Source organism: Babylonia areolata, chromosome 2 (assembly GCF_041734735.1).
Source record: "Babylonia areolata isolate BAREFJ2019XMU chromosome 2, ASM4173473v1, whole genome shotgun sequence".
In the NCBI taxonomy this organism is placed as follows: Eukaryota; Metazoa; Mollusca; class Gastropoda; order Neogastropoda; family Buccinidae; genus Babylonia; species Babylonia areolata.
Window position 1 is genome coordinate 71,476,185 of NC_134877.1, and position 25,286 is coordinate 71,501,470.

A 25,286-nucleotide genomic window follows, 5' to 3' on the forward strand; every position below is an offset into this window, starting at 1 on the left:
TCAGTCCTGTGTGGGTGAGGACTGACCAGTAAGGAAGGGTTGGTGTGGAGTCATTAGCCAGTCCTGTGTGGGTGAGGACTGACCAGTAAGGAAGGGTTGGTGTGGAGTCATTAGCCAGTCCTGTGTGGGTGAGGACTGACCAGTAAGGAAGGGTTGGTGTGGAGTCATTAGCCAGTCCTGTGTGGGTGAGGACTGACCAGTAAGGAAGGGTTGGTGTGGAGTCATTAGCCAGTCCTGTGTGGGTGAGGACTGACCAGTAAGGAAGGGTTGGTGTGGAGTCATTAGCCAGTCCTGTGTGGGTGAGGACTGACCAGTAAGGAAGGGTTGGTGTGGAGTCATTAGCCAGTCCTGTGTGGGTGAGGACTGACCAGTAAGGAAGGGTTGGTGTGGAGTCATTAGCCAGTCCTGTGTGGGTGAGGACTGACCAGTAAGGAAGGGTTGGTGTGGAGTCATTAGTCAGTCCTGTGTGGGTGAGGACTGACCAGTAAGGAAGGGTTGGTGTGGAGTCATTAGCCAGTCCTGTGTGGGTGAGGACTGACCAGTAAGGAAGGGTTGGTGTGGAGTCATTAGCCAGTCCTGTGTGGGTGAGGACTGACCAGTAAGGAAGGGTTGGTGTGGAGTCATTAGCCAGTCCTGTGTGGGTGAGGACTGACCAGTAAGGAAGGGTTGGTGTGGAGTCATTAGTCAGTCCTGTGTGGGTGAGGACTGACCAGTAAGGAAGGGTTGGTGTGGAGTCATTAGTCAGTCTTGTGTGGGTGAGGACTGACCAGTAAGGAAGGGTTGGTGTGGAGTCATTAGCCAGCCACTGTGTGCTGCCATTGCATAATTTCATTGTGTAATTTCATGTGTGATGTCACTATGTGATGCCGTTTTGTAATTTCATTGTGTGATATCACTGTGTGATTTCGGAATGTGGTGTCACTGTGTGATATCAGTGTGTGATTTTTGTGTGTGATGTCATTGTGTGTTGTCACTGTGTGTGGTGTCAGTGTGCGATATCAGTGTGTCTGATGTCAGTGTGTGTGATGTCAGTGTGACATTGTATGATGTCATTGTGTGATATTAGTGTGCGATTTCAGTGCATGATGTCACTGTGTGTGATACCATTGTGTGGTGTCATTATCTGGTGTCACTGTATGTGATGTCACTGTGTGATGTCACTGTAAAGTGTATGTTATGTCACTGTATGTAATGTCACTGTGTGATGTCACAGTGTGCAATGTCATTGTATGATTTCAGTATGTGATGTCACTGTGTGATGTCACTGTGTGATTTCAGTGTGTTGGTTTGTTTGCTGTCACTGTATGATGTCAAAGTGATGTCTGTGATGTTACTGTGTAATGTCAGTGTGTGTGTGTGTGTGTGTGTGTGTTGCTGTATGATATCACTATGTGATGTCAGTATGTGATGTTATTGTGAGGACATGCCGTGTTACAGAGAAGAGGCAGACGACTGTCAGAAATGGATTGCTTCTTTGACAACAATGACCGGGAAGCCGCCATAGAGTCAGTTTGTCTGTCTGTCTGTCTGTCTGTGTGTCTCTGTCTGTCTGTCTGTCTGTCTGTGTGTCTCTGTCTGTCTGTCTGTCTGTCTCTCGTGCCTGTCTAGTATGGTCTTTTGGGAAAGAACAAGAAAGGTTATATGTGGAGAATTGGAGAAGATAACAGTGTTTAGATATGATGTTTGATGTGGATAATGTAGAGAAGATAACAGTGTTTAGATATGATGTTTGATGTGGATAATGTAGAGAAGATAACAGTGTTTAGATATGATGTTTGATGTGGATAATGTAGAGAAGATAACAGTGTTTAGATATGATGTTTAATGTGGATAATGTAGAGAAGATAACAGTGTTTAGATATGATGTTTGATGTGGATAATGTAGAGAAGATAACAGTGTTTAGATATGTTTGATGTGGATAATGTAGAGAAGATAACAGTGTTTAGGTATGTTGTTTGATGTGGATAATGTAGAGAAGATAACAGTGTTTAGATATGATGTTTGATGTGGATAACGTAGAGAAGATAACAGTGTTTAGATATGATGTTTGATGTGGATAACGTAGAGAAGATAACAGTGTTTAGATATGTTTAATGTGGATAATGTAGAGAAGATAACAGTGTTTAGATATGATGTTTAATGTGGATAATGTAGAGAAGATAACAGTGTTTAGATATGATGTTTAATGTGGATAATGTAGAGAAGATAACAGTGTTTAGATATGATGTTTGATGTGGATAATGTAGAGAAGATAACAGTGTTTAGATATGTTTAATGTGGATAATGTAGAGAAGATAACAGTGTTTAGATATGATGTTTAATGTGGATAATGTAGAGAAGATAACAGTGTTTAGATATGATGTTTGATGTGGATAATGTAGAGAAGATAACAGTGTTTAGATATGTTTGATGTGGATAATGTAGAGAAGATAACAGTGTTTAGATATGATGTTTGATGTGGATAATGTAGAGAAGATAGCAGTGTTTAGATATGATGTTTAATGTGGATAATGTAGAGAAGATAACAGTGTTTAGATATGTTTGATGTGGATAATGTAGAGAAGATAACAGTGTTTAGATATGATGTTTGATGTGGATAATGTAGAGACGATAACAGTGTTTAGATATGTTTGATGTGGATAATGTAGAGAAGATAACAGTGTTTAGATATGTTTAATGTGGATAATGTAGAGAAGATAACAGTGTTTAGATATGATGTTTGATGTGGATAATGTAGAGAAGATAACAGTGTTTAGATATGTTTAATGTGGATAATGTAGAGAAGATAACAGTGTTTAGATATGATGTTTAATGTGGATAATGTAGAGACGATAACAGTGTTTAGATATGATGTTTGATGTGGATAATGTAGAGACGATAACAGTGTTTAGATATGATGTTTGATGTGGATAATATAGAGACGATAACAGGGTTTAGATATGATGTTTGATGTGGATAATGTGGAGATGATGACAGTGTGTAGACATGATGTTTGATGTGGATAATGTGGAGACAATGGCAGTGTGTAGGCATGATGTTTGATGTGGATAATGTGGTGAGACAGTGACAGTGTGTAGACATGATGTTTGATGTGGATAATGTGGAGATGATGACAATGTTTAGACATGGTGTTTGATGTGGATGATGTGGAGATTATGACAGTGTGTGAACTTGATGTTTGATGTGGATAATGTGGAGACAATGACAGTGTGTAGTCATTCGGATGAGACGATAAACCGAGGTCCCGTGTGCAGCATGCACTTAGCGCACTTAAAAGAACCCACGGCAACAAAAGGGTTGTTCCTGGCAAAATTCTGTAGAAAAATCCACTTTGAAAGGAAAAACAAATAAAACTGCACACAGGAAAAAATACAAAAAAATGGGTTGCACTGTAGTGTAGCGACGCACTCTCCCTGGGGAGAGCAGCCCGAATTTCACACAGAGAAATCTGTTGTGATAAAAAGGAATACAAATACAAATACAAATGATGTTTGATGTGGATAATGTGGAGACGATGTCAGTGTTTAGACATGATGTTTGATGTGGATGATGTGGAGATGATGACAGTGTGTAGACATGATGTTTGATGTGGATGATGTGGAGATGATGACAGTGTGTAGACATGATGTTTGATGTGGATGATGTGGAGACAATGTCAGTGTGTAGACATGATGTTTGATGTGGATGATGTGGAGACGATGTCAGTGTATGGACATGATGTTTGATGTGGATAATGTGGAGACGATGTCAGTGTGTAGACATGATGTTTGATGTGGATAATGTGGAGACGATGTCAGTGTATGGACATGATGTTTGATGTGGATAATGCAGAGACGATGACAGTGTGTAGACATGATGTTTGATGTGGATCATGTGAAGATGATGACAGTGTGTGGATATGATGTTTGATGTGGATAATGTGGAGATTATGACAGTGTGTGGACATGATGTTTGATGTGGATGATGTGGAGATTATGACAGTGTGTGGACATGATGTTTGGTGTCATATACTGTACCATGTCAAACCGATGCAAACTAGGCCTATGGTTTGCTCTGTTTGGCCAAATAATGTTTGATGTGGATGATGTGGAGATGATGACAGTGTGTAGACATGATGTTTGATGTGGACAATGCAGAGATTATGACAGTGTGTGGACATGATGTTTGATGTGGATAATGTGGAGACGATGGCAGTGTTTAGACATGATGTTGGATGTGGATGATGTGGAGATGATGACAGTGTGTAGACATGATGTTGGATGTGGATGATGTGGAGATGATGACAGTGTGTGGACATGATGTTTGATGTGGATTATGCAGAGATTATGACAGTGTGTGGACATGTTTGATGTGGATAATGTGGAGATGATGACAGTGTGTGGACATGATGTTTGATGTGGATGATGTGGAGATGATGACAGTGTGTGGACATGATGTTTGATGTGGATGATGTGGAGACGATGACAGTGTGTGGACATGATGTTTGATGTGGATAATGTGGAGATGATGACAGTGTGTGGACATGATGTTTGATGTGGATAATGTGGAGATGATGACAGTGTATGGACATGATCTTTGATGTGGATAATATGGAGATGATGACAGTGTATGGACATGATGTTTGATGTGGATAATGCAGAGACGATGACAGTGTGTGGACATGATGTTTGATGTGGATGATGTGGAGATGATGACAGTGTGTGGACATGATGTTTGATGTGGATGATGTGGAGACGATGACAGTGTGTGGACATGATGTTTGATGTGGACACCGCAGAGATAATGACAGTGTGTGGACATGATGTTTGATGTGGACAATGCAGAGACGATGACAGTGTGTGGACATGATGTTTGATGTGGACAACGCAGAGATAATGACAGTGTGTGGACATGATGTTTGATGTGGACAATGCAGAGACGATGACAGTGTGTGGACATGATGTTTGATGTGGACAACGCAGAGATAATGACAGTGTGTGGACATGATGTTTGATGTGGACAATGCAGAGACGATGACAGTGTGTGGACATGATGTTTGATGTGGACAATGCAGAGACGATGACAGTGTGTGGACATGATGTTTGATGTGGACAACGCAGAGATAATGACAGTGTGTGGACATGATGTTTGATGTGGATAACGCAGAGACGATGACAGTGTGTGGACATGATGTTTGATGTGGACAATGCAGAGACGATGACAGTGTGTGGACATGATGTTTGATGTGGACAATGCAGAGACGATGACAGTGTGTGGACATGATGTTTGATGTGGACAACGCAGAGATAATGACAGTGTGTGGACATGATGTTTGATGTGGACAATGCAGAGACGATGACAGTGTGTGGACATGATGTTTGATGTGGACAACGCAGAGACGATGACAGTGTGTGGACATGGTGTGTCGTCTTTCTGATTCTTTTCTGGTTTTAGAAGTGACAGTTTGGGATGGAGCGCTGTGACTGCCATGTTTCAGTGTGTGCATGTGCCTCGCGGACAGACCTTACACGCTGTGCTTGTGTCCGTGTGTGGCATGCTTGTGTGTGCATGTGTATATCCCGACACATGTTATGTCTACCGCATCAAGAGTGCTGTTATTTTGGTGATGGTTACAGAATTCTACGGAGCAGCAACCTGCCAGGAACATTTATGATCCGGAAATCCCGACAGGGTGACAGTAGGGTGAGCCACTGCCACGCTCCTTCCTTCCTTCTGTGTTCCTTCCTCTGTACTTTCCCTTTCTTCTTTCTTTCTTTCTTCCTTCCTTCCTTCTGTCCTCCCTCCCTGTGTTCCTTCCTCTGTACTTTCCCTTTCTTCTTTCTTCCTTCCTTCCTTCCTTCCTTCTGTCCTCCCTTCCTGTGTTCCTTCCTCTGTACTTTCCCTTTCTTCTTTCTTCCTTCCTTCCTTCCTTCCTTCTGTCCTCCCTTCCTGTGTTCCTTCCTCTGTACTTTCCCTTTCTTCTTTCTTCCTTCCTTCCTTCCTTCCTTCCTTCCTTCTGTCCTCCCTCCCTGTATTCCTTCCTCTGTACTTTCCCTTTCTTCTTTCTTCCTTCCTTCCTTCCTTCCTTCCTTCTGTCCTCCCTCCCTGTGTTCCTTCCTCTGTACTTTCCCTTTCTTCTTTCTTCCTTCCTTCCTTCCTTCCTTCCTTCTGTCCTCCCTCCCTGTGTTCCTTCCTCTGTACTTTCCCTTTCTTCTTTCTTCCTTCCTTCCTTCCTTCCTTCTGTCCTCCCTCCCTGTGTTCCTTCATTGTACTTTCCCTTTCTTCTTTCTTCCTTCCTTCCTTCCTTCCTTCCTTCTGTCCTCCCTCCCTGTGTTCCTTCCTCTGTACTTTCCCTTCCTTCCTTCCTCCCTGTGTTCCTTCATTGTACTTTCCCTTTCTTTCTTTCTTCCTTCCTTCCTTCCTTCTGTCCTCCCTCCCTGTGTTCCTTCCTCTGTACTTTCCCTTCCTTCCTTCCTCCCTGTGTTCCTTCATTGTACTTTCCCTTTCTTTCTTTCTTCCTTCCTTCCTTCCTTCTTTCCTCCCTCCCTGTGTTCCTTCATTGTACTTTCCCTTTCTTTCTTTCTTCCTTCCTTCCTTCCTTCTTTCCTCCCTCCCTGTGTTCCTTCATTGTACTTTCCCTTTCTTTCTTTCTTCCTTCCTTCCTTCCTTCTGTCCTCCCTTCCTGTGTTCCTTCCTCTGTACTTTCCCTTTCTTTCTTTCTTCCTTCCTTCTTTCCTTCCTTCCTTCTGTCCTCCCTTCCTGTGTTCCTTCCTCTGTACTTTCCCTTTCTTTCTTTCTTTCTTTCTTTCTTTCTTTCTTCCTTCTGTCCTCCCTGCGTTCCTTCCTCTGTACTTTCCCTTTCTTTCTTCCTTCCTTCCTTCTGTCCCCCCTTCCTGTATTCCTTCCTCTGTACTTTCCCTTTCTTCTTTCTTTCTTTCTTCCTTCCTTCTTTCCTCCCTCCCTGCTTTCCTTCCTCTTTACTTTCCCCTTCTTTACTCCTTTCTTTCTTCATTCTTTCCTTCCATCTTTCCTCCCTGCCTGTGTTCCTTCCTCTTTCCCTTTCTTTACTTCTTTCTTTCTTTCTTCTTTCCTTCCTTCCTTCCTTCCTTCCAACAGTGTGAGGAATGAAAATAATAGTGTGCACTGTGGAAGGGAGAGAATCCAGCAAAAACCCCAAGGGGACATAGAGAAGTCAGTGACTGTCTTTGAACAGTGGATGTGTGTGTGTGTGTGTGTGTGTGTGTGTGTGTGTGTGTTTATTTTTCATGTCATTTATGGCATAAAGTGTAGCTTCTGTCGATTGGTAATTCTCTATTTTCTTTGGAGTGGCAGAAACTGATTTAAATTCCTTCCCTCTGTACTGTCAGCTGTGAGCCGTTCCATTTGTCCTTTTCCTGGTGGAAAGTCATGTACCATGTGTCCTTTTCCTGGTGAAAAGTCATGTGGAAAGTCATGAACCATGTGTCCTTTTCCTGGTGGAAAGTCATGAACCATGTGTCCTTTTCCTGGTGGAAAGTCATGTACCATGTGTCCTTTTCCTGGTGGAAAGTCATGTACCATGTGTCCTTTTCCTGGTGGAAAGTCATGTGGAAAGTCATGAACCATGTGTCCTTTTCCTGGTGGAAAGTCATGTGGAAAGTCATGTACCATGTGTCCTTTTCCTGGTGGAAAGTCATGTACCATGTGCCTTTTCCTGGTGGAAAGTGATGTGGAAAGTCATGTACCATGTGTCCTTTTCCTGGTGGAAAGTCATGTGGAAAGTCATGTACCATGTGTCCTTTTCCTGGTGGAAAGTCATGTACCATGTGTCCTTTTTCTGGTGGAAAGTCATGTTGAAAATCATGAACCATGTGTCCTTTTCCTGGTTGAAAGTCATGTACCATGTGTCCTTTTCCTGGTGGAAAGTCATGTGGAAAGTCATGTACCATGTGTCCTTTTCCTGGTGGAAAGTCATGTACCATGTGCCCTTTTCCTGGTGGAAAGTCATGAACCATGTGTCCTTTTCCTGGTGGAAAGTCATGTGGAAAGTCATGTACCATGTGTCCTTTTCCTGGTGGAAAGTCATGAACCATGTGTCCTTTTCCTGGTGGAAAGTCATGTGGAAAGTCATATGGAAAGTCATGAACCATGTGTCCTTTTCCTGGTGGAAAGGCATTTGGAAAGTCATGAACCATGTGTCCTTTTCCTGGTGGAAAGTCATGAACCATGTGTCCTTTTCCTGGTGGAAAGTCATGTGGAAAGTCATGAACCATGTGTCCTTTTCCTGGTGGAAAGTCATGTGGAAAGTCATGTACCATGTGTCCTTTTCCTGGTGGAAAGTCATGAACCATGTGTCCTTTTCCTGGTGGAAAGTCATGTGGAAAGTCATGTACCATGTGTCCTTTTCCTGGTGGAAAGTCATGTGGAAAGTCATGTACCATGTGTCCTTTTCCTGGTGGAAAGTCACTGATCGTTTCTCCTTCCGCAAATGCCTGTCATCTTTATAAACTGGTCTTCTCTCAGACAGAAACAGTTGACATTATTCATGAGGGTGGAGGGAGGGGGCGTGGGGGTGTAGGGAGCACTTGACGTGGTCTATTGGGGGAGAGGGGAGGGGTGTCAGTGTATAGTGGAGGAGAGGGGAGGGGTGTCAGTGTATTGTGGGGGAGAGGGGAGGGGTGTCAGTGTATAGTGGGGGAGAGGGGAGGGGTGTCAATGTATAGTTGGGGAGAGGGGAGGGGTGTCAGTGTATAGTGGGGGAGAGGGGAGGGGTGTCAGTGTATAGTGGAGGAGAGGGGAGGGGTGTCAGTGTATTGTGGGGGAGAGGGGAGGGGTGTCAATGACTTGTATTGTGGGGGAGAGGTGTCAGTGTATTGTGGGGGAGAGGGGAGGGGTGTCAATGTATAGTGGGGGAGAGGGGAGGGGTGTCAGTGTATTGTGGGGGAGAGGGGAGGGGCGTTAATGTATAGTGGGGGAGAGGGGAGGGGTGTCAATGACTTGTATAGTGGGGGAGAGGAGAAAGGTGTCAATGCTTGTATAGTGGGGGAGAGGGGAGGGGTGTCAATGTATCGTAGGGGAGAGTGGAGGGGTGTCAATGTATAGCGGGGGAGAGGGGAGGGGTGTCAGTGTATTGTGGGGGAGAGGGGAGGGGTGTCAATGACTTGTATAGTGGGGGAGAGGGGAGGGGTGTCAATGTATCGTAGGGGAGAGTGGAGGGGTGTCAGTGTATAGCGGGGGAGAGGGGAGGGGTGTCAGTGTATAGCGGGGGAGAGGGGAGGGGTGTCAATGACTTGTATAGTTGGGGAGAGGGGAGGGGTGTCAATGTATCATAGGGGAGTGGAGGGTGTCAGGTATAGCGGGGGAGAGGGAGGGGTGTCAGTGTATAGCGGGGGAGAGGGGAGGGGTGTCAGTGTATTGTGGGGGAGAGGGGAGGGGTGTCAATGACTTGTATAGTTGGGGAGAGGGGAGGGGTGTCAGTGTATAGCGGGGGAGAGGGGAGGCGTGTCAGTGTATAGTGGGGGAGAGGGGAGGGGTGTCAATGACTTGTATTGTGGGGGAGAGGGGGGAGGGGTGTCAATGACTTGTATTGTGAGGGAGAGGGGGGAGGGGTGTCAATGACTTGTATTGTGGGGGAGAGGGGAGGGGTGTCAATGACTTGTATTGTGGGGGAGAGGGGAGGGGTGTCAATGACTTGTATTGTGGGGGAGAGGGGAGGGGTGTCAATGACTTGTATTGTGAGGGAGAGGGGGGAGGGGTGTCAATGACTTGTATTGTGGGGGAGAGGGGTGTCAATGACTTGTATTGTGGGGGAGAGGGGAGGGGTGTCAATGACTTGTATTGTGAGGGAGAGGGGGGAGGGGTGTCAATGACTTGTATTGTGGGGGAGAGGGGAGGGGTGTCAATGACTTGTATTGTGGGGGAGAGGTGTCAGTGTATAATGGGGGAGAGGGGAGGGTGTCAATGTATAGTGGGGGAGAGGGGAGGGGTGTCAATGACTTGTATTGTGGGGGAGAGGGGAGGGGTGTCAATGTATTGTGGGGGAGAGGGGAGGGGTGTCAATGACTTGTATTGCATTCATTCCAACTAAACGTTGCAACAGCTGGGTTTGTGTCAAATGTGTCAGCAAGTGTTTTTGACTCACTTGTGTAAACAAAGTAAGTCTATGTTTTAACCCGGTGTTCGGTTGTCTGTGTCTGTGTGTCCGTGGTAAACTTTAACATTGCCATTTTCTCTGCAAATACTTTGTCAGTTGACAGCAAATTAGGCATAAAAATAGGAAAAATTAAGTTCTTTCCAGTCATCTTATTTAAAACAATATTGCACCTCTGGGATGGGCACAAAAAACAAAAAAAGAAGCCTATTTATATGCAAACTGCATTTACTGTTATATTTATATTTTTTGTATTCTCTAAACTTGGCACTTTGATCTGATATTCTGCCCCAACAACAAGAGCAGTCATTATTATCATTTTTTTGTTCAAACAGGAACTTCTTTTGCTAAGCATGGAAGTTTTATTTATTTTGCAAATGTTTTGGTGCAGATAGTAAAGAAGGGAAATTACTCTGTAATTAATGCTAGGGGACTTAATTTGCTTTAAACTGATCTTTCTCATCTTAAACATTACATTTTGAAATTATACTCAATACATAAAAAGCTTGGATTTTTTTTTAAAATGTATCTCAAGTGAGTCTTGAAGGCCTTGCCTCTCTTGTTTGTTGTTGTTTTTTTACGGTGAGTGTAATGATCTTTGCGTGTGTGTGTGTGTGTGTGTGTGTGTGTGTTTCAGGTGCTGGTTGTGATGACCATGGAGGATGTTAAGGAATACAAGATCTTCACAGAGGTCAGCAGAACACATTTTGTCACACCATGTCACATAGTATGCCACACGCTCTGTCCCCTTCACTGTTGTACACTGATCATGTGGATGTGTTGTGTTGTCACATGATGTGTCATCACTGTTGTACACTGATCATGTGGATGTGTTGTGTTGTCACAGGATATGTCATACTAATTCACACAGACACATCATTGGCAGTGCTGCATGCTAAGAGGTCATTGCTGATGGTTTGCACTGTGCCGTCAGATCTGTCAAATTCCAGAATACTCACTCTTATTCATCACTTCTATGTTTCAAGAAAGCAGCTTTTCATAGTCTTGTCAAAGTTGGTGTCTTTTGTTTCTGTAATTTCATCTCCTGTGGTAGACATTCAAGTCAGTTTGGTCGTCGTCGTCGTTGTCATCACCATCATCATCATCATCATCATCAGTCATCATTATCATTTTCTTCTTCATCTTCTTTATCTTCTACTTCATCTTCATCATCTTCATCATCATCTTCTTCCCACTATATATCTGTAACACAGATTTAGCTGTCAAGAGCTGAACTGTTCAAAGTGTCAGCACTGCGTGTAGTTTGCAGATCACTGGGTGTCGTGGAACGTGTATATAGCCCACCAGTGTGTCTGTGTGTGTGTCTCTGTGTGTGCGTGTCTGCTTGTGTGTGTGTGTGTGTGTGTGTGTGTATGTGCATGTGTGTGTGTGCACGTGTGTGTGTGCATGTATGTATGTGTGTGCATGTATGTATGTGTGTGTGTGTGTGTGCATGTATGTATGTGTGTGTGTGTGTGTGTGCAGGCTGGGCAGGTCAGTCTGGATAGGAGGACGTTCTTCAGTGATGTAGACGAGCTGTTGAACCACTACAGCACCTCGCCCCTCCCCAACAGACAGCAGACCCTCACCCGTTCCTATAGCAACACCAGCCACTGACAGCAGGCTGGGTCTGCTCTGGCTGGGAGCCTCCTGGCCGCTTCACACCCACTGCCTGCAGGCAGCTCCTGTGGACTAGAGTCTGGGGGCTTACTCTCTCAGTAGATAGACAAAAAGAGAGAGGGGGGTAGAGAAAGACATTGTGGTTTGAGAGAAAGAGAGACTCCTTCTAATGTTATTGGCATTGTGCAGATAGTTTTGTTACTTTTAAAACCTTTTACGCCGTGTAGAATGTGTTGCATTTAGAAGCCTTTTCAGCCATGCAGAACCTTTTCCAACGCCATCATTATAGTCATTGCATGGTCTCCCCTGTGTTGCACCAGTGATCAGATGTTGTGTGACAGGGGCCGTAATTCTCACCATGAAACCACTTACCTCCCCTCCCCCCCCACACTGCACTGAGCTACACGCCACATGACAGTCAGGATACACTGTTGGTGCAGTGACAGTGGTAGATCACTGTTGGTGCATGCAGTGACAATGGTAGATCACTGTTGGTGCAGTGACAATGGTAGATCACTGTTGGTGCATGCAGTGACGGTGGTCGATCACTGTTGGTGCAGTGACAATGGTAGATCACTGTTGGTGCATGCAGTGACGGTGGTCGATCACTGTTGGTGCAGTGACAATGGTAGATCACTGTTGGTGCATGCAGTGACAATGGTAGATCACTGTTGGTGCATGCAGTGACGGTGGTCGATCACTGTTGGTGCAGTGACAATGGTAGATCACTGTTGGTGCAGTGACAATGGTAGATCACTGTTGGTGCAGTGACAATGGTAGATCACTGTTGGTGCAGTGACAGTGGTAGATCACTGTTGGTGCAGTGACAATGGTAGATCACTGTTGGTGCAGTGACAGTGGTAGATCACTGTTGGTGCATGCAGTGACAATGGTAGATCACTGTTGGTGCATGCAGCGACAATGGTAGATCACTGTTGGTGCAGTGACAGTGGTAGATCACTGTTGGTGCATGCAGTGACAATGGTAGATCACTGTTGGTGCAGTGACAGTGGTAGATCACTGTTGGTGCATGCAGTGACAATGGTAGATCACTGTTGGTGCATGCAGTGACAATGGTAGATCACTGTTGGTGCATGCAGTGACAATGGTAGATCACTGTTGGTGCATGCAGTGACAGTGGTAGATCACTGTTGGTGCAGTGACAATGGTAGATCACTGTTGGTGCATGCAGTGACAATGGTAGATCACTGTTGGTGCATGCAGTGACAATGGTAGATCACTGTTGGTGCAGTGACAGTGGTAGGTCACTATTGGTGCATGCAGTGACAATGGTAGATACTGTTGGTGCATGCAGTGACAATGGTAGATCACTGTTGGTGCATTCAGTAAGAATGGCACTGGTTGAAATGTTGTTCATCGACATTTTCAGTGAGAACAGTTCCAGTTCTAATTAATTTCTTTGAGATAACCACAGCCACCTTAAAAATTACCATGGCCTTTTTATGGCAGTGGAGACAGCTGTGTCCAGGGCTATAGCAAGGGTACAGCAAGGCGGGGTACAGCCAGGTGGAGTACAGCAAGGTGGGGTACAGCAAGGGTACAGCAAGGTGGGGTACAGCAAGGTGGGGCATAGCAAGGCGGGGTACAGCAAAGTGGGGTACAGCAAGGGTACAGCAAGGCGGGGTACAGCGAGGTGGGGCACAGAAAGGTGGGGTACAGCAAGGGTACAGCGAGGTGGGGCACAGAAAGGTGGGGTACAGCAAGGTGGGGTACAGCAAGGTGGGGCACAGAAAGGTGGGGTACAGCAAGGGTACAGCGAGGTGGGGCACAGAAAGGTGGGGTACAGCAAGGTGGGGCACAGCAAGGTGGGGTACAGCAAGGTGGGGTACAGCAAGGGCACAGCAAGGTGGGGGTACAGCAAGGGCACAGCAAGGTGGGGTACAGCAAGGGCACAGCAAGGTGGGGTACAGCAAGGTGGGGCACAGCAAGGGCACAGCAAGGTGGGGTACAGCAAGGTGGGGTACAGCAAGGGTACAGCAAGGTGGGGCACAGCAAGGTGGGGTACAGCAAGGGCACAGCAAGGTGGGGTACAGCAAGGTGGGGCACAGCAAGGCGGGGTACAGCAAGGGCACAGCAAGGTGGGGCACAGCAAGGTGGGGTACAGCAAGGGCACAGCAAGGCGGGGTACAGCAAGGTGGGGTACAGCAAGGTGGGGTACAGCAAGGGCACAGCAAAGTGGGGTACAGCAATGTGGGGTACAGCAAAGTGGGGTACAGCAAGGGTACAGCAAGGTGGGGTACAGCAAGGTGGGGCACAGCAAGGTGGGGCACAGCAAGGGTACAGCAAGGTGGGGTACAGCAAGGGGGGTACAGCAAGGGTACAGCACAGCAAGGTGGGGTACAGCAAGGTGGGGTACAGCAAGGGCACAGCAAGGCGGGGTACAGCAAGGTGGGGTACAGCAAGGTGGGGTACAGCAAGGGCACAGCAAGGGGGGTACAGCAAGGGTACAGCAAGGCAGGGTACAGCAAGGTGGGGTACAGCAAGGCGGGGTACAGCAAGGTGGGGTACAGCAAGGGTACAGCAAGGTGGGGTACAGCAAGGGTACAGCAAGGTGGAGCACAGCAAGGCGGGGTACAGCAAGGCGGGGTACAGCAAGGGTACAGCAAGGTGGGGTACAGCAAGGGTACAGCAAGGTGGAGCACAGCAAGGCGGGGTACAGCAAGGTGGGGTACAGCAAGGGTACAGCAAGGTGGGGTACAGCAAGGGTACAGCAAGGTGGGGTACAGCAAGGGTACAGCAAGGTGGAGCACAGCAAGGTGGAGCACAGCAAGGTGGGGTACAGCAAGGGTACAGCAAGGTGGGGTACAGCAAGGGTACAGCAAGGTGGAGCACAGCAAGGTGGGGTACAACAAGGGTACAGCAAGGCGGGGTACAGCAAGGCGGGGTACAGCAAGGGTACAGCAAGGCGGGGTACAGCAAGGGCACAGTAAGGTGGGGTACAGCAAGGTGGGGTACAGCAAGGTGGGGTACAGCAAGGGTACAGCAAGGTGGGGGTACAGCAAGGGCACAGCAATGTGGGGTACAGCAAGGTGGGGCACAGCAAGGTGGGGCACAGCAAGGTGGGGCACAGCAAGGTGGGGTACAGCAAGGGCACAGCAAGGTGGGGCACAGCAAGGTGGGGCACAGCAAGGGTACAGCAAGGTGGGGTACAGCAAGGCGGGGTAAAGCAAGGTGCGCCACAGCAAGGGTACAGCAAGGTGGGGTACAGCAAGGCGGGGTACAGTCCTCGCCGTCCACCTTTTAACTTTCCCCGAGCCAAGTCAGGTACCCTTTCACACCGGGTGGAGTCAGGACAATCGGAGTAAAGTGCCTTTCACAAGGACAACACTATGTCGGAGCGGAGCCTCGAACCCCGATCATTGATGAACACAGGATCAGAAGTCAGACTCTGCCATGGTGCTTCCTGTGACAGCCATCCATGGTTCAGGTCTGTTCTTTGAGAAATACAGTGATAGTGATCTATGGTTTAGGTCTGTTCTTTGAGAAATACAGTGATCGTGATCCATGTTTTAAATATGTTCTTTGAGAAATACAGTGATAGTGATCCATGTTTTAAGTCTGTTCACTGATATTTTCGGTGACAAAGGTCCATGTTCTTTTTCTGTCCATCGAGATATGCAGTGAGAATTGCTGGGGTAATTTTGAGACATGATATCCCTTGCTACTGTCAAAATGTACAACCGTAAAATTGTCTAGTATGTGTGTCTGCATGAGAGAGAGAGAAGGGGGGTGTGTGTGTGTGTGTTTTTTTGAATGCGTTCATGCATGCGTGTGCATGTGTTTACAAAGAAAGCCTTTCTAAAGTGTACGGTATAAATAGCCAGAATATTTCTGTACAGAGCACAAGGTGCATGGGTTGACCGTGTGTTGCCCTCAGCTTTCAGCTGGACTTCACAACGCTTGATCTGTAGCTACAAATGGGAAGTGCTTCGTTCTGTGTTTTTTTCATTTCTTTCACATCCATGTTATTGTTTGTCAAACACATGAGAGCTGATCAATGTCCCTCATTATTGATCAAACACATGAGAGCTGATCAATATCCCTCATTATTGATCAAACACATTAGAGCTGATCAATATCCCTCATTATTGATCAAACACATTAGAGCTGGTCAATATCCCTCATTATTGATCAAACACATTAGAGCTGATCAATATCCCTCATTATTGATCAAACACATTAGAGATGATCAATGTCCCTCATTATTGATCAAACACATTAGAGCTGATCAATGTCCCTCATTATTTATCAAACACATGAGAGCTGATCAATATCCCTCATTATTGATCAAACACAGAGCTGATCAATGTCCCTCATTATTGATCAGACACGTTAGAGCTGATCAATATCCCTCATTGATCAATCACGTTAGAGCTGATCAGTGTCACTTATTATTGATCAAACACAGAGCTGATCAATGTCCCTTATTGATCAGACACGTTAGAGCTGATCAATAACCCTCATTATTATCAAACACGTTAGAGCTGACCAATGTCCCTCATTGATCAAACACGTTAGAGCTGATCAATGTCCCTCATTATTGATCAAACACGTTAGAGCTGATCAATGTCCCTCATTATTGATCAAACACAGAGTTGATCAAGACACATTAGAGCTGATCATTATCCCTCGTTATCGATTAGACACATTAGAGCTGACCAATGTCCCTCATTGATTGAACACGTAAGAGCTGATCAATGTCCCTCATTATTGATCAAACACATGAGAGCTGATCAATATCCCTCATTATTGATCAAACATTAGAGCTGATCAATATCCCTCATTATTGATCAAACACATTAGAGCTGGTCAATATCCCTCATTATTGATCAAACACATTAGAGCTGATCAATATCCCTCATTATTGATCAAACACATTAGAGATGATCAATGTCCCTCATTATTGATCAAACACATTAGAGCTGATCAATGTCCCTCATTATTTATCAAACACATGAGAGCTGATCAATATCCCTCATTATTGATCAAACACAGAGCTGATCAATGTCCCTCATTATTGATCAGACACGTTAGAGCTGATCAATGTCCCTCATTATTGATCAAACACGTTAGAGCTGATCAATGTCCCTCATTATTGATCAAACACAGAGTTGATCAAGACACATTAGAGCTGATCATTATCCCTCGTTATCGATTAGACACATTAGAGCTGACCAATGTCCCTCATTGATTGAACACGTAAGAGCTGATCAATGTCCCTCATTATTGATCAAACACATTAGAGCTGACCAGTGTCCCTCATTATTGATCAAACACGTTAGAGTGGATTAATATCCCTCATTGATCAAACACGTTAGAATTGATCAGTGTCCCTCATTATTGGTCAATCACGTCGTTAGAACTTACTAATATCCCTCATTATTGGTAAAACACATTGATAGAATTTATCAATGTCTCTCATTATTGGTCAAACACATCATTAGAACTGACCAGTGTCTCTCATTATTGGTCAAACATGTCGTTAGAACTGACCAATGTCCGTTGTTTTTGGTCAAACACATTAAAATTGACCAATGTCCAGCATTATTGGTCAAACACGTCATAAGAACTGACCAGTATCCCTCATCACTGGTCAAACACATCATAACTGACCAGTATCCCTCATCACTGGTCAAACACGTCATAAGAACTGATCAGTATCCTTCATCACTGGTCAAACACATAAGAACTGACCAGTATCCCTCATCACTGGTCAAACACATCATAAGAACTGATCAGTATCCCTCATCACTGGTCAAACACATCATAAGAACTGACCAGTATCCCTCATCACTGGTCAAACACATCATAAGAACTGATCAGTATCCCTCATCACTGGTCAAACACGTCATAAGAACTGATCAGTATCCCTCATCACTGGTCAAACACATCATAAGAACTGACCAGTATCCCTCATCACTGGTCAAACACATCATAAGAACTGATCAGTATCCCTCATCACTGGTCAAACACGTCATAAGAACTGATCAGTATCCCTCATCACTGGTCAAACACGTCATAAGAACTGACCAGTGTCCCTCATCACTGGTCAAACACATCATAAGAACTGATCAGTATCCCTCATCACTGGTCAAACACGTCATAAGAACTGATCAGTATCCCTCATCACTGGTCAAACACGTCATAAGAACTGACCAGTGTCCCTCAATGCTGCCTCTTTGCGGTGCTCATTTTCACAGAAGCTAGATCGGTGAATCATTTTGAACCCAGACATCTAACATACAAATGGTAGGACTTTGCCACCACCACCACTGGTCTGTGTCTCCTCTCTGCACAAATGGTACGTCTTACCACACACAAATGGTACGTCTTACCACACACAAATGGTATGACTTACCACACACAAATGGTATGACTTACCACTACACACATATGGTACAACTTTACCAGTACCAGTGCTCTGTTTCCCCATCTTCCTGAACGATGAGTGAGAGTGCCGGCACTATCCATCAACACTGCAGGTGACTGCATTCCTCGGGCCTGTCCATCGAATCCCCTCTGTCCTGGCTCCTTCCAGCAGGGACGTTACCCCGCTGGTCACACTGCTAGTCTTCAGCTTCTGCACATCATCCAGTGTCGTCCTGATTCACTCATTTCCATTTTACCAATTCCCGTTTCGCCTATCACCGAATAACATATTGGTGATCGCAATTCGCCTATTCCCACTTCTCCTATGTACTCACTTGCTGTGTATGTGTTTTTGTGCCTGACACTTGCGTCTGTGTGTAAAATATGACTGTCTTCCTCGCTGGTCCGGTCTCTTGTGTTGACGCTCTGGTGTCACACTGCCGCATTCACTTAAGCTCACACGACAGACTCGCACACAACGTTCACACTGGGACTTCCCTCTTACCCACTCATTAACAGCATGGCAACGTAAAGACACTCCTTTCTGATTATTGATAAATCAAAGAAAATAAACAGTTAGGTCCAGTTTCCCTTCAGGGATAAATCATACGAAAGTCCAATCCAAGAATTCACAACCGATAGTCTCCGTTCTCTCTTACACCTCCCCGCCACAATCTCCAAATCACAACATTAACAACTTCATTCGTTTCTTTTCACGGCTGTGCTGACTTGGTGTTTCCAGACATCTTTTGGTGGGCGACACATCAGACAAACACCTTGTCAGATAAGATATGCTGACTTGGTGTTTCCAGACATCTTTTGGTGGGCGACACATCAGACAAACACCTTGTCGGATAAGATATGCTGACTTGGTGTTTCCAGACATCTTTTGGTGGGCGACACATCAAACACCTTGTCGGATAAGATATGCTGACTTGGTGTTTCCAGACATCTTTTGGTGGGCGACACATCAAACACCTTGTCGGATAAGATATGCTGACTTGGTGTTTCCAGACATCTTTTGGTGGGCGACACATCAAACACCTTGTCGGATAAGATATGCTGACTTGGTGTTTCCAGACATCTTTTGGCGGGCGACACATCAAACACCTTGTCAGATAAGATATGCTGACTTGGTGTTTCCAGACATCTTTTGGTGGGCGACACATCAGACAAACACCTTGTCAGATAAGATATGCTGACTTGGTGTTTCCAGACATCTTTTGGTGGGCGACACATCAGACAAACACCTTGTCAGATAAGATATGCTGACTTGGTGTTTCCAGACATCGCAAACACCTTGTCAGATAAGATATGCTGACTTGGTGTTTCCAGACATCTTTTGGTGGGCGACACATCAGACAAACACCTTGTCAGATAAGATATGCTAACTTGGTGTTTCCAGACATCTTTTGGCGGGCGACACATCAGACAAACACCTTGTCAGATAAGATGCACTGAGGATGCTGAGCCAGTGTTCTGAAACATAAATGTAAAAAAAAATAAAATAAAAAACCACACGAAATTTATCAAATTTAGAAGAAACGATGTCACTAATTTCTTATTACCAAACTAGAAATCACTGAACTCACCACTACTTCTAGTCAGCTTCCTCGAAGCTCCACAATCCAAATATCAAGACGTAGACTCACATTCTCTTTCAGAATGGCAAAGTGTCCCACGACAGTCTCCCCCAAGGTCTGCCTGGAGTGGAGTGGCAAGAATTTTGCTGCACTTCACAACACAACAATTCGTGAACACATATTCACCTCAGCACCTAAAAACACATGCACCACGAGCCTTTCTCAACAACTCGAGTTCAAATGAATACAGTAACACAGCCACACCATGCATGAAATCTTTTCTGTACAATAAGCACATTATGACCACCAAACTTGGTGTCATGACGTCTAGTTTCTGTTTGATGCGTCCGCCTCTCTTGCATTGTACACTGCCAAAAGGCTGGTCTATGTATCGGTAATGTTGGTACAGTAATGTGTCCGTCACTCTTTGTACACTGCCAAAAGGCTGGTCTATGTATCGGTAATGTTGGTACAGTAATGTGTCCGTCTCTCTTTGTACACTGCCAAAAGGCTGGTCTATGTATCGGTAATGTTGGTACAGTAATGTGTCCGTCTCTCTTTGTACACTGACAAAAAGCTGGTCTATGTATCGGTAATGTTGGTACAGTAATGTGTCCGTCTCTCTTTGTACACTGCCAAAAGGCTGGTCTATGTATCGGTAATGTTGGTACAGTAATGTGTCCGTCACTCTTTGTACACTGCCAAAAGGCTGGTCTATGTATCGGTAATTTGGTACAGTAATGTGTCCGTCACTCTTTGTACACTGCCAAAAGGCTGGTCTATGTATCGGTAATTTGGTACAGTAATGTGTCCGTCTCTCTTGGTTTATACACTGACAAAGCTTCACCTCAAACAGAACAGCATTGTATTCGCATGGTAGTCACTTCCGTGAAAGCACTCATAGTTCGCCCTGGCTCAACACCATAGAGAAGTGTACATAGAAGTTGTTAATGGCATCTGTGCACAAATGTGTGTGTGTATGTGTGTGCGTGTGTGTGTGTGCAGCAGGATTGCCGTGTCTGACTGATGGACAGTATGTTGTCAAGGGCAACGCCGATGGATGTACTGCCAAGTTTGATTGTTTCAGTTGTGATGGAAGAGAGGTTTTGTTTAGTTCCTATGATCGTTGCTTCAATTTTGTTCGCGTTCAGTTGTAACTTATTTAGAATGTGCAGGAAGCAGTCGAATGTTTCTTGCAAGAGCGACATTTTTTTCAGGGGTATCACTCTTCTGGAGTTGAGTGTCATCAGCGTAAGAATGATTGATCATTTCAGTGAGAGGAGCAGTGTACAGTGTGAAGAGCACAGGGCCTAAAACAGATCCCGGACGATTGCATTTTTGAAAGTGGATAGAAAAGTTCCAGTAAGAAGAGATGAATTGACAATACTGGTGATTGTGGGGAGAAGCTGTGAGACACTGGGAAAAGACAGAGGCCGGTATAGGATCGAGCTCACAGGATTTTATTGTCATTTCTTTAAGGATTTCATAGACTTCTGTTCATTCAATGGATTAAAGGAATGGAGAGGAGTGCCGTTGAATTGAGGATCAGGATGAGCAAGTTTGAAAGGCGTTTGGTCTAAGCTGGTACGAACATTTTGGACTTTGTCGAAAAAGAAAGAGGAGAAGACATTGGGAAGTTCAGATAAAGTGTAGGCAGAAGGAAGACGAGTCTTCGTCAGATCATTACAGGTAGGAGGTCTGGCCACCTGTGTCATATTGGTGTGGTGGGTACCGTCATATCATTACAGGTAGGACGTCTGCCCACGTATGTCATATTGGTGTGGTGGGTACCGTCAGATCATTACAGGTAGGACGTCTGCCCACGTGTGTCATATTGGTGTGGTGGGTACCGTCAGATCATTACAGGTAGGACGTCTGCCCACGTGTGTCATATTGGTGTGGTGGGTACCGTCATATCATTACAGGTAGGACGTCTGCCCACGTGTGTCATATTGGTGTGGTGGGTACCGTCAGATCATTACAGGTAGGACGTCTGGCCACCTGTGTCATATTGGTGTGGTGGGTACCGTCAGATCATTACAGGTAGGACGTCTGGCCACCTGTGTCATATTGGTGTGGTGGGTACCGTCAGATCATTACAGGTAGGACGTCTGCCCACGTGTGTCATATTGGTGTGGTGGGTACCGTCAGATCATTACAGGTAGGACGTCTGCCCATGTGTGTCATATTGGTGTGGTGGGTACCGTCAGATCATTACAGGTAGACGTCTGGCCACCTGTGTCATATTGGTGTGGTGGGTACCGTCAGATCATTACAGGTAGGACGTCTGCCCACCTGTGTCATATTGGTGTGGTGGGTACCGTCAGATCATTACAGGTAGACGTCTGGCCACCTGTGTCATATTGGTGTGGTGGGTACCGTCAGATCATTACAGGTAGGACGTCTGCCCACGTGTGTCATATTGGTGTGGTGGGTACCGTCAGATCATTACAGGTAGGACGTCTGCCCATGTGTGTCATATTGGTGTGGTGGGTACCGTCAGATCATTACAGGTAGACGTCTGGCCACCTGTGTCATATTGGTGTGGTGGGTACCGTCAGATCATTACAGGTAGGACGTCTGCCCACGTGTGTCATATTGGTGTGGTGGGTACCGTCATATCATTACAGGTAGACGTCTGGCCACCTGTGTCATATTGGTGTGGTGGGTACCGTCAGATCATTACAGGTAGGACGTCTGCCCACGTGTGTCATATTGGTGTGGTGGGTACCGTCATATCATTACAGGTAGGACGTCTGCCCACGTGTGTCATATTGGTGTGGTGGGTACCGTCAGATCATTACAGGTAGACGTCTGGCCACCTGTGTCATATTGGTGTGGTGGGTACCGTCAGATCATTACAGGTAGGACGTCTGCCCACGTGTGTCATATTGGTGTGGTGGGTACCGTCAGATCATTACAGGTAGGACGTCTGCCCACCTGTGTCATATTGGTGTGGTGGGTACCGTCAGATCATTACAGGTAGGACGTCTGCCCACGTGTGTCATATTGGTGTGGTGGGTACCGTCAGATCATTACAGGTAGACGTCTGGCCACCTGTGTCATATTGGTGTGGTGGGTACCGTCAGATCATTACAGGTAGACGTCTGGCCACCTGTGTCATATTGGTGTGGTGGGTACCGTCAGATCATTACAGGTAGGACGTCTGCCCACGTGTGTCATATTGGTGTGGTGGGTACCGTCATATCATTACAGGTAGGACGTCTGCCCACGTGTGTCATATTGGTGTGGTGGGTACCGTCATATCATTACAGGTAGGACGTCTACCCATCTTTGTCATATTGGGGTTTTGTGTTTTGTTTTCGTTTTCACAAAGCGAAATATTTGGCTTCCGTGTCATCTCTGCATGCATGAGTACGTAGGATGTCTGGATCCTGTTTCGGCATATTCCGCGTCATCCACTATGTCATCTTGTGGCTTGTGGCGCAGTGTCCTTTTTATTATACGTACTGTTTATTGTGCTTTGTTGCATGATATTGTGTTGTATTGCGTTGTGTTGTATTGTGGCATCCCCGATTTCCATGATAAAAAGGAATATACATTTCTTTGCCATTTTGTTGTTCTTTTCCAACTCATGAATATTTGTCTTATGTCCGTCGCACATTTCCAGATTTATGAATGAATATTTCTTTAAAACCTGTGTGATACATGCTTTTTGTATATATATTCATAGCTCAGTCTTATAATTATTGCTGTAAGAGAGAGAGAGAGAGAGAGAGAGAGAGTGTGTGTGTGTGTGTGTGTGTGTGTGTGTGTGTGTGCTAAAAGACTGATGTGATGATGACAAAGTGATATCGTGAATGCTGATGGCCCCACATCCCTTACCATGACTTGGCACTTGGTCCGCTGTTCAGAACGCTGTCTGTGATGCTGGTCTTTCAGGAACGAAAGCTGTCACACGCCTCAAGTGGAGATAGTTATAACTAAAAGCTGGTTCTTTTTGATGACCAACCTTCTGTATTACTGTCTGGATCTGTTTGATAATCATAACCTGTACTGTCAATGTTTTGTTGTAGTTGTTGTATATTGTAACAGTAAAGTAACACACGCACATGGATTGTTTGCTTGTGAACTTCATCCTGGCCCATGTTCAGATATCTCAAACAACTCTGTGGTATCTTAATGCAGGTGGGAACTCCACACGTTATTTGAAAGAACTGACGAAGTGTGCTTTTTTATGATGGTTTGTTTCAGCGACATTGAAATAAAGACTCGTTGCTAACCATGTATTAGTTTTTCCTTTTCTGTGGAAGATTCCTTTCGTGAAGCGTTTGTTCATTGGCTGCTGCCCCCCCCCCCCCCCCCCCCTCCCCATCCACCCCACCTCTGTCAGCCGTTCTTGAGAGGAATATTGAACCACACACATTGTGGTGTTCCATGTCCTGAGAGGAATATTGAACCACACACATTGTGGTGTTCCATGTCCTGAGAGGAATATTGAACTACACACATAGTGCTGTGTATACACCAGGTGCACAGTTAACGGACAACATACAGGCTGTGTATACACCAGGTGCACAGTTAACGGACAACACACAGGCTGTGTATACACCAGGTGCACAGTTAACGGACAACATACATGCTGTGTATACACCAGGTGCACAGTTAACGGACAACATACAGGCTGTGTATACACCAGGTGCACAGTTAACGGACAACATACAGGCTGTGTATACACCAGGTGCACAGTTAACGGACAACACACAGGCTGTGTATACACCAGGTGCACAGTTAACGGACAACACACAGGCTGTGTATACACCAGGTGCACAGTTAACGGACAACATACAGGCTGTGTATACACCAGGTGCACAGTTAACGGACAACATACAGGCTGTGTATACACCAGGTGCACAGTTAACGGACAACATACAGGCTGTGTATACACCAGGTGCACAGTTAACGGACAACATACAGGCTGTGTATACACCAGGTGCACAGTTAACGGACAACATACAGGCTGTGTATACACCAGGTGCACAGTTAACGGACAACATACAGGCTGTGTATACACCAGGTGCACAGTTAACGGACAACATACAGGCTGTGTATACACCAGGTGCACAGTTAACCAGAAAGTGAAAATGAACGTAACCAGAGAGTGGAAATCAACGAATGATGATGATGATGATTATTATTATTATTATTCACGTCTATCGTGAAAATAAGCCCCAGGCGTTTACAAATAGAACACATATGTAAATATCAAAAAGGAAAAAAGTTGAACACATGATACGAAACATCAAAAATTCCCCCCTCTCCCCCTCCTTCCCCCCCTTATCCCACAGCGCCAGGTAGCTTTAAAAACGGTAAAACTCCTTTCAGAAGTCTCACTGTGGAGATAAAACATCTCGTTCTCCCCATGGCTATTCTGAACGATAAGAAATCGTTGGCGTTGACGGTAATTCATGTCCAATTTTTCAGGTTTACCTGTTTTCATTGAATTAGCATTAAAGTGGAAAGTGTAATCTGTGTAACAAAGCACCTTGTGCTGAGATTAGCAAGACCCACACAGTCACTGACCAGAATGACTAATGGCCTTCTCATGGAATACACTTTCCTC

General features: G+C 45.4%; 1 protein-coding gene and 1 long non-coding RNA gene across 5 annotated transcripts in view; both read left to right on the forward strand.

Moving 5' to 3' along the window:
- LOC143279575 (uncharacterized) overlaps positions 1-12,389 on the forward strand; it is a 65,965-nt gene extending 53,576 nt beyond the window's left edge. For all 4 annotated transcript variants that reach the window (XM_076583655.1, XM_076583656.1, XM_076583658.1 and 1 more), the window contains exons 10-13: positions 1,438-1,505; positions 5,617-5,683; positions 10,747-10,800; positions 11,595-12,389. In XM_076583655.1, coding sequence (XP_076439770.1) covers positions 1,438-1,505; positions 5,617-5,683; positions 10,747-10,800; positions 11,595-11,726 — 321 coding nt within the window. In that variant the 3' untranslated portion in view covers positions 11,727-12,389. The remainder of the gene's footprint in view (positions 1-1,437; positions 1,506-5,616; positions 5,684-10,746; positions 10,801-11,594) is intronic.
- A 9,934-nt stretch (positions 12,390-22,323) lies between these two features.
- On the forward strand, positions 22,324-23,464 carry LOC143276884 (uncharacterized). Its single transcript, XR_013053648.1, has 2 exons — positions 22,324-22,508; positions 22,567-23,464. It is a non-coding gene; the product is annotated as an uncharacterized LOC143276884 (long non-coding RNA).
- The last annotated feature ends 1,822 nt before the right edge of the window (positions 23,465-25,286 follow it).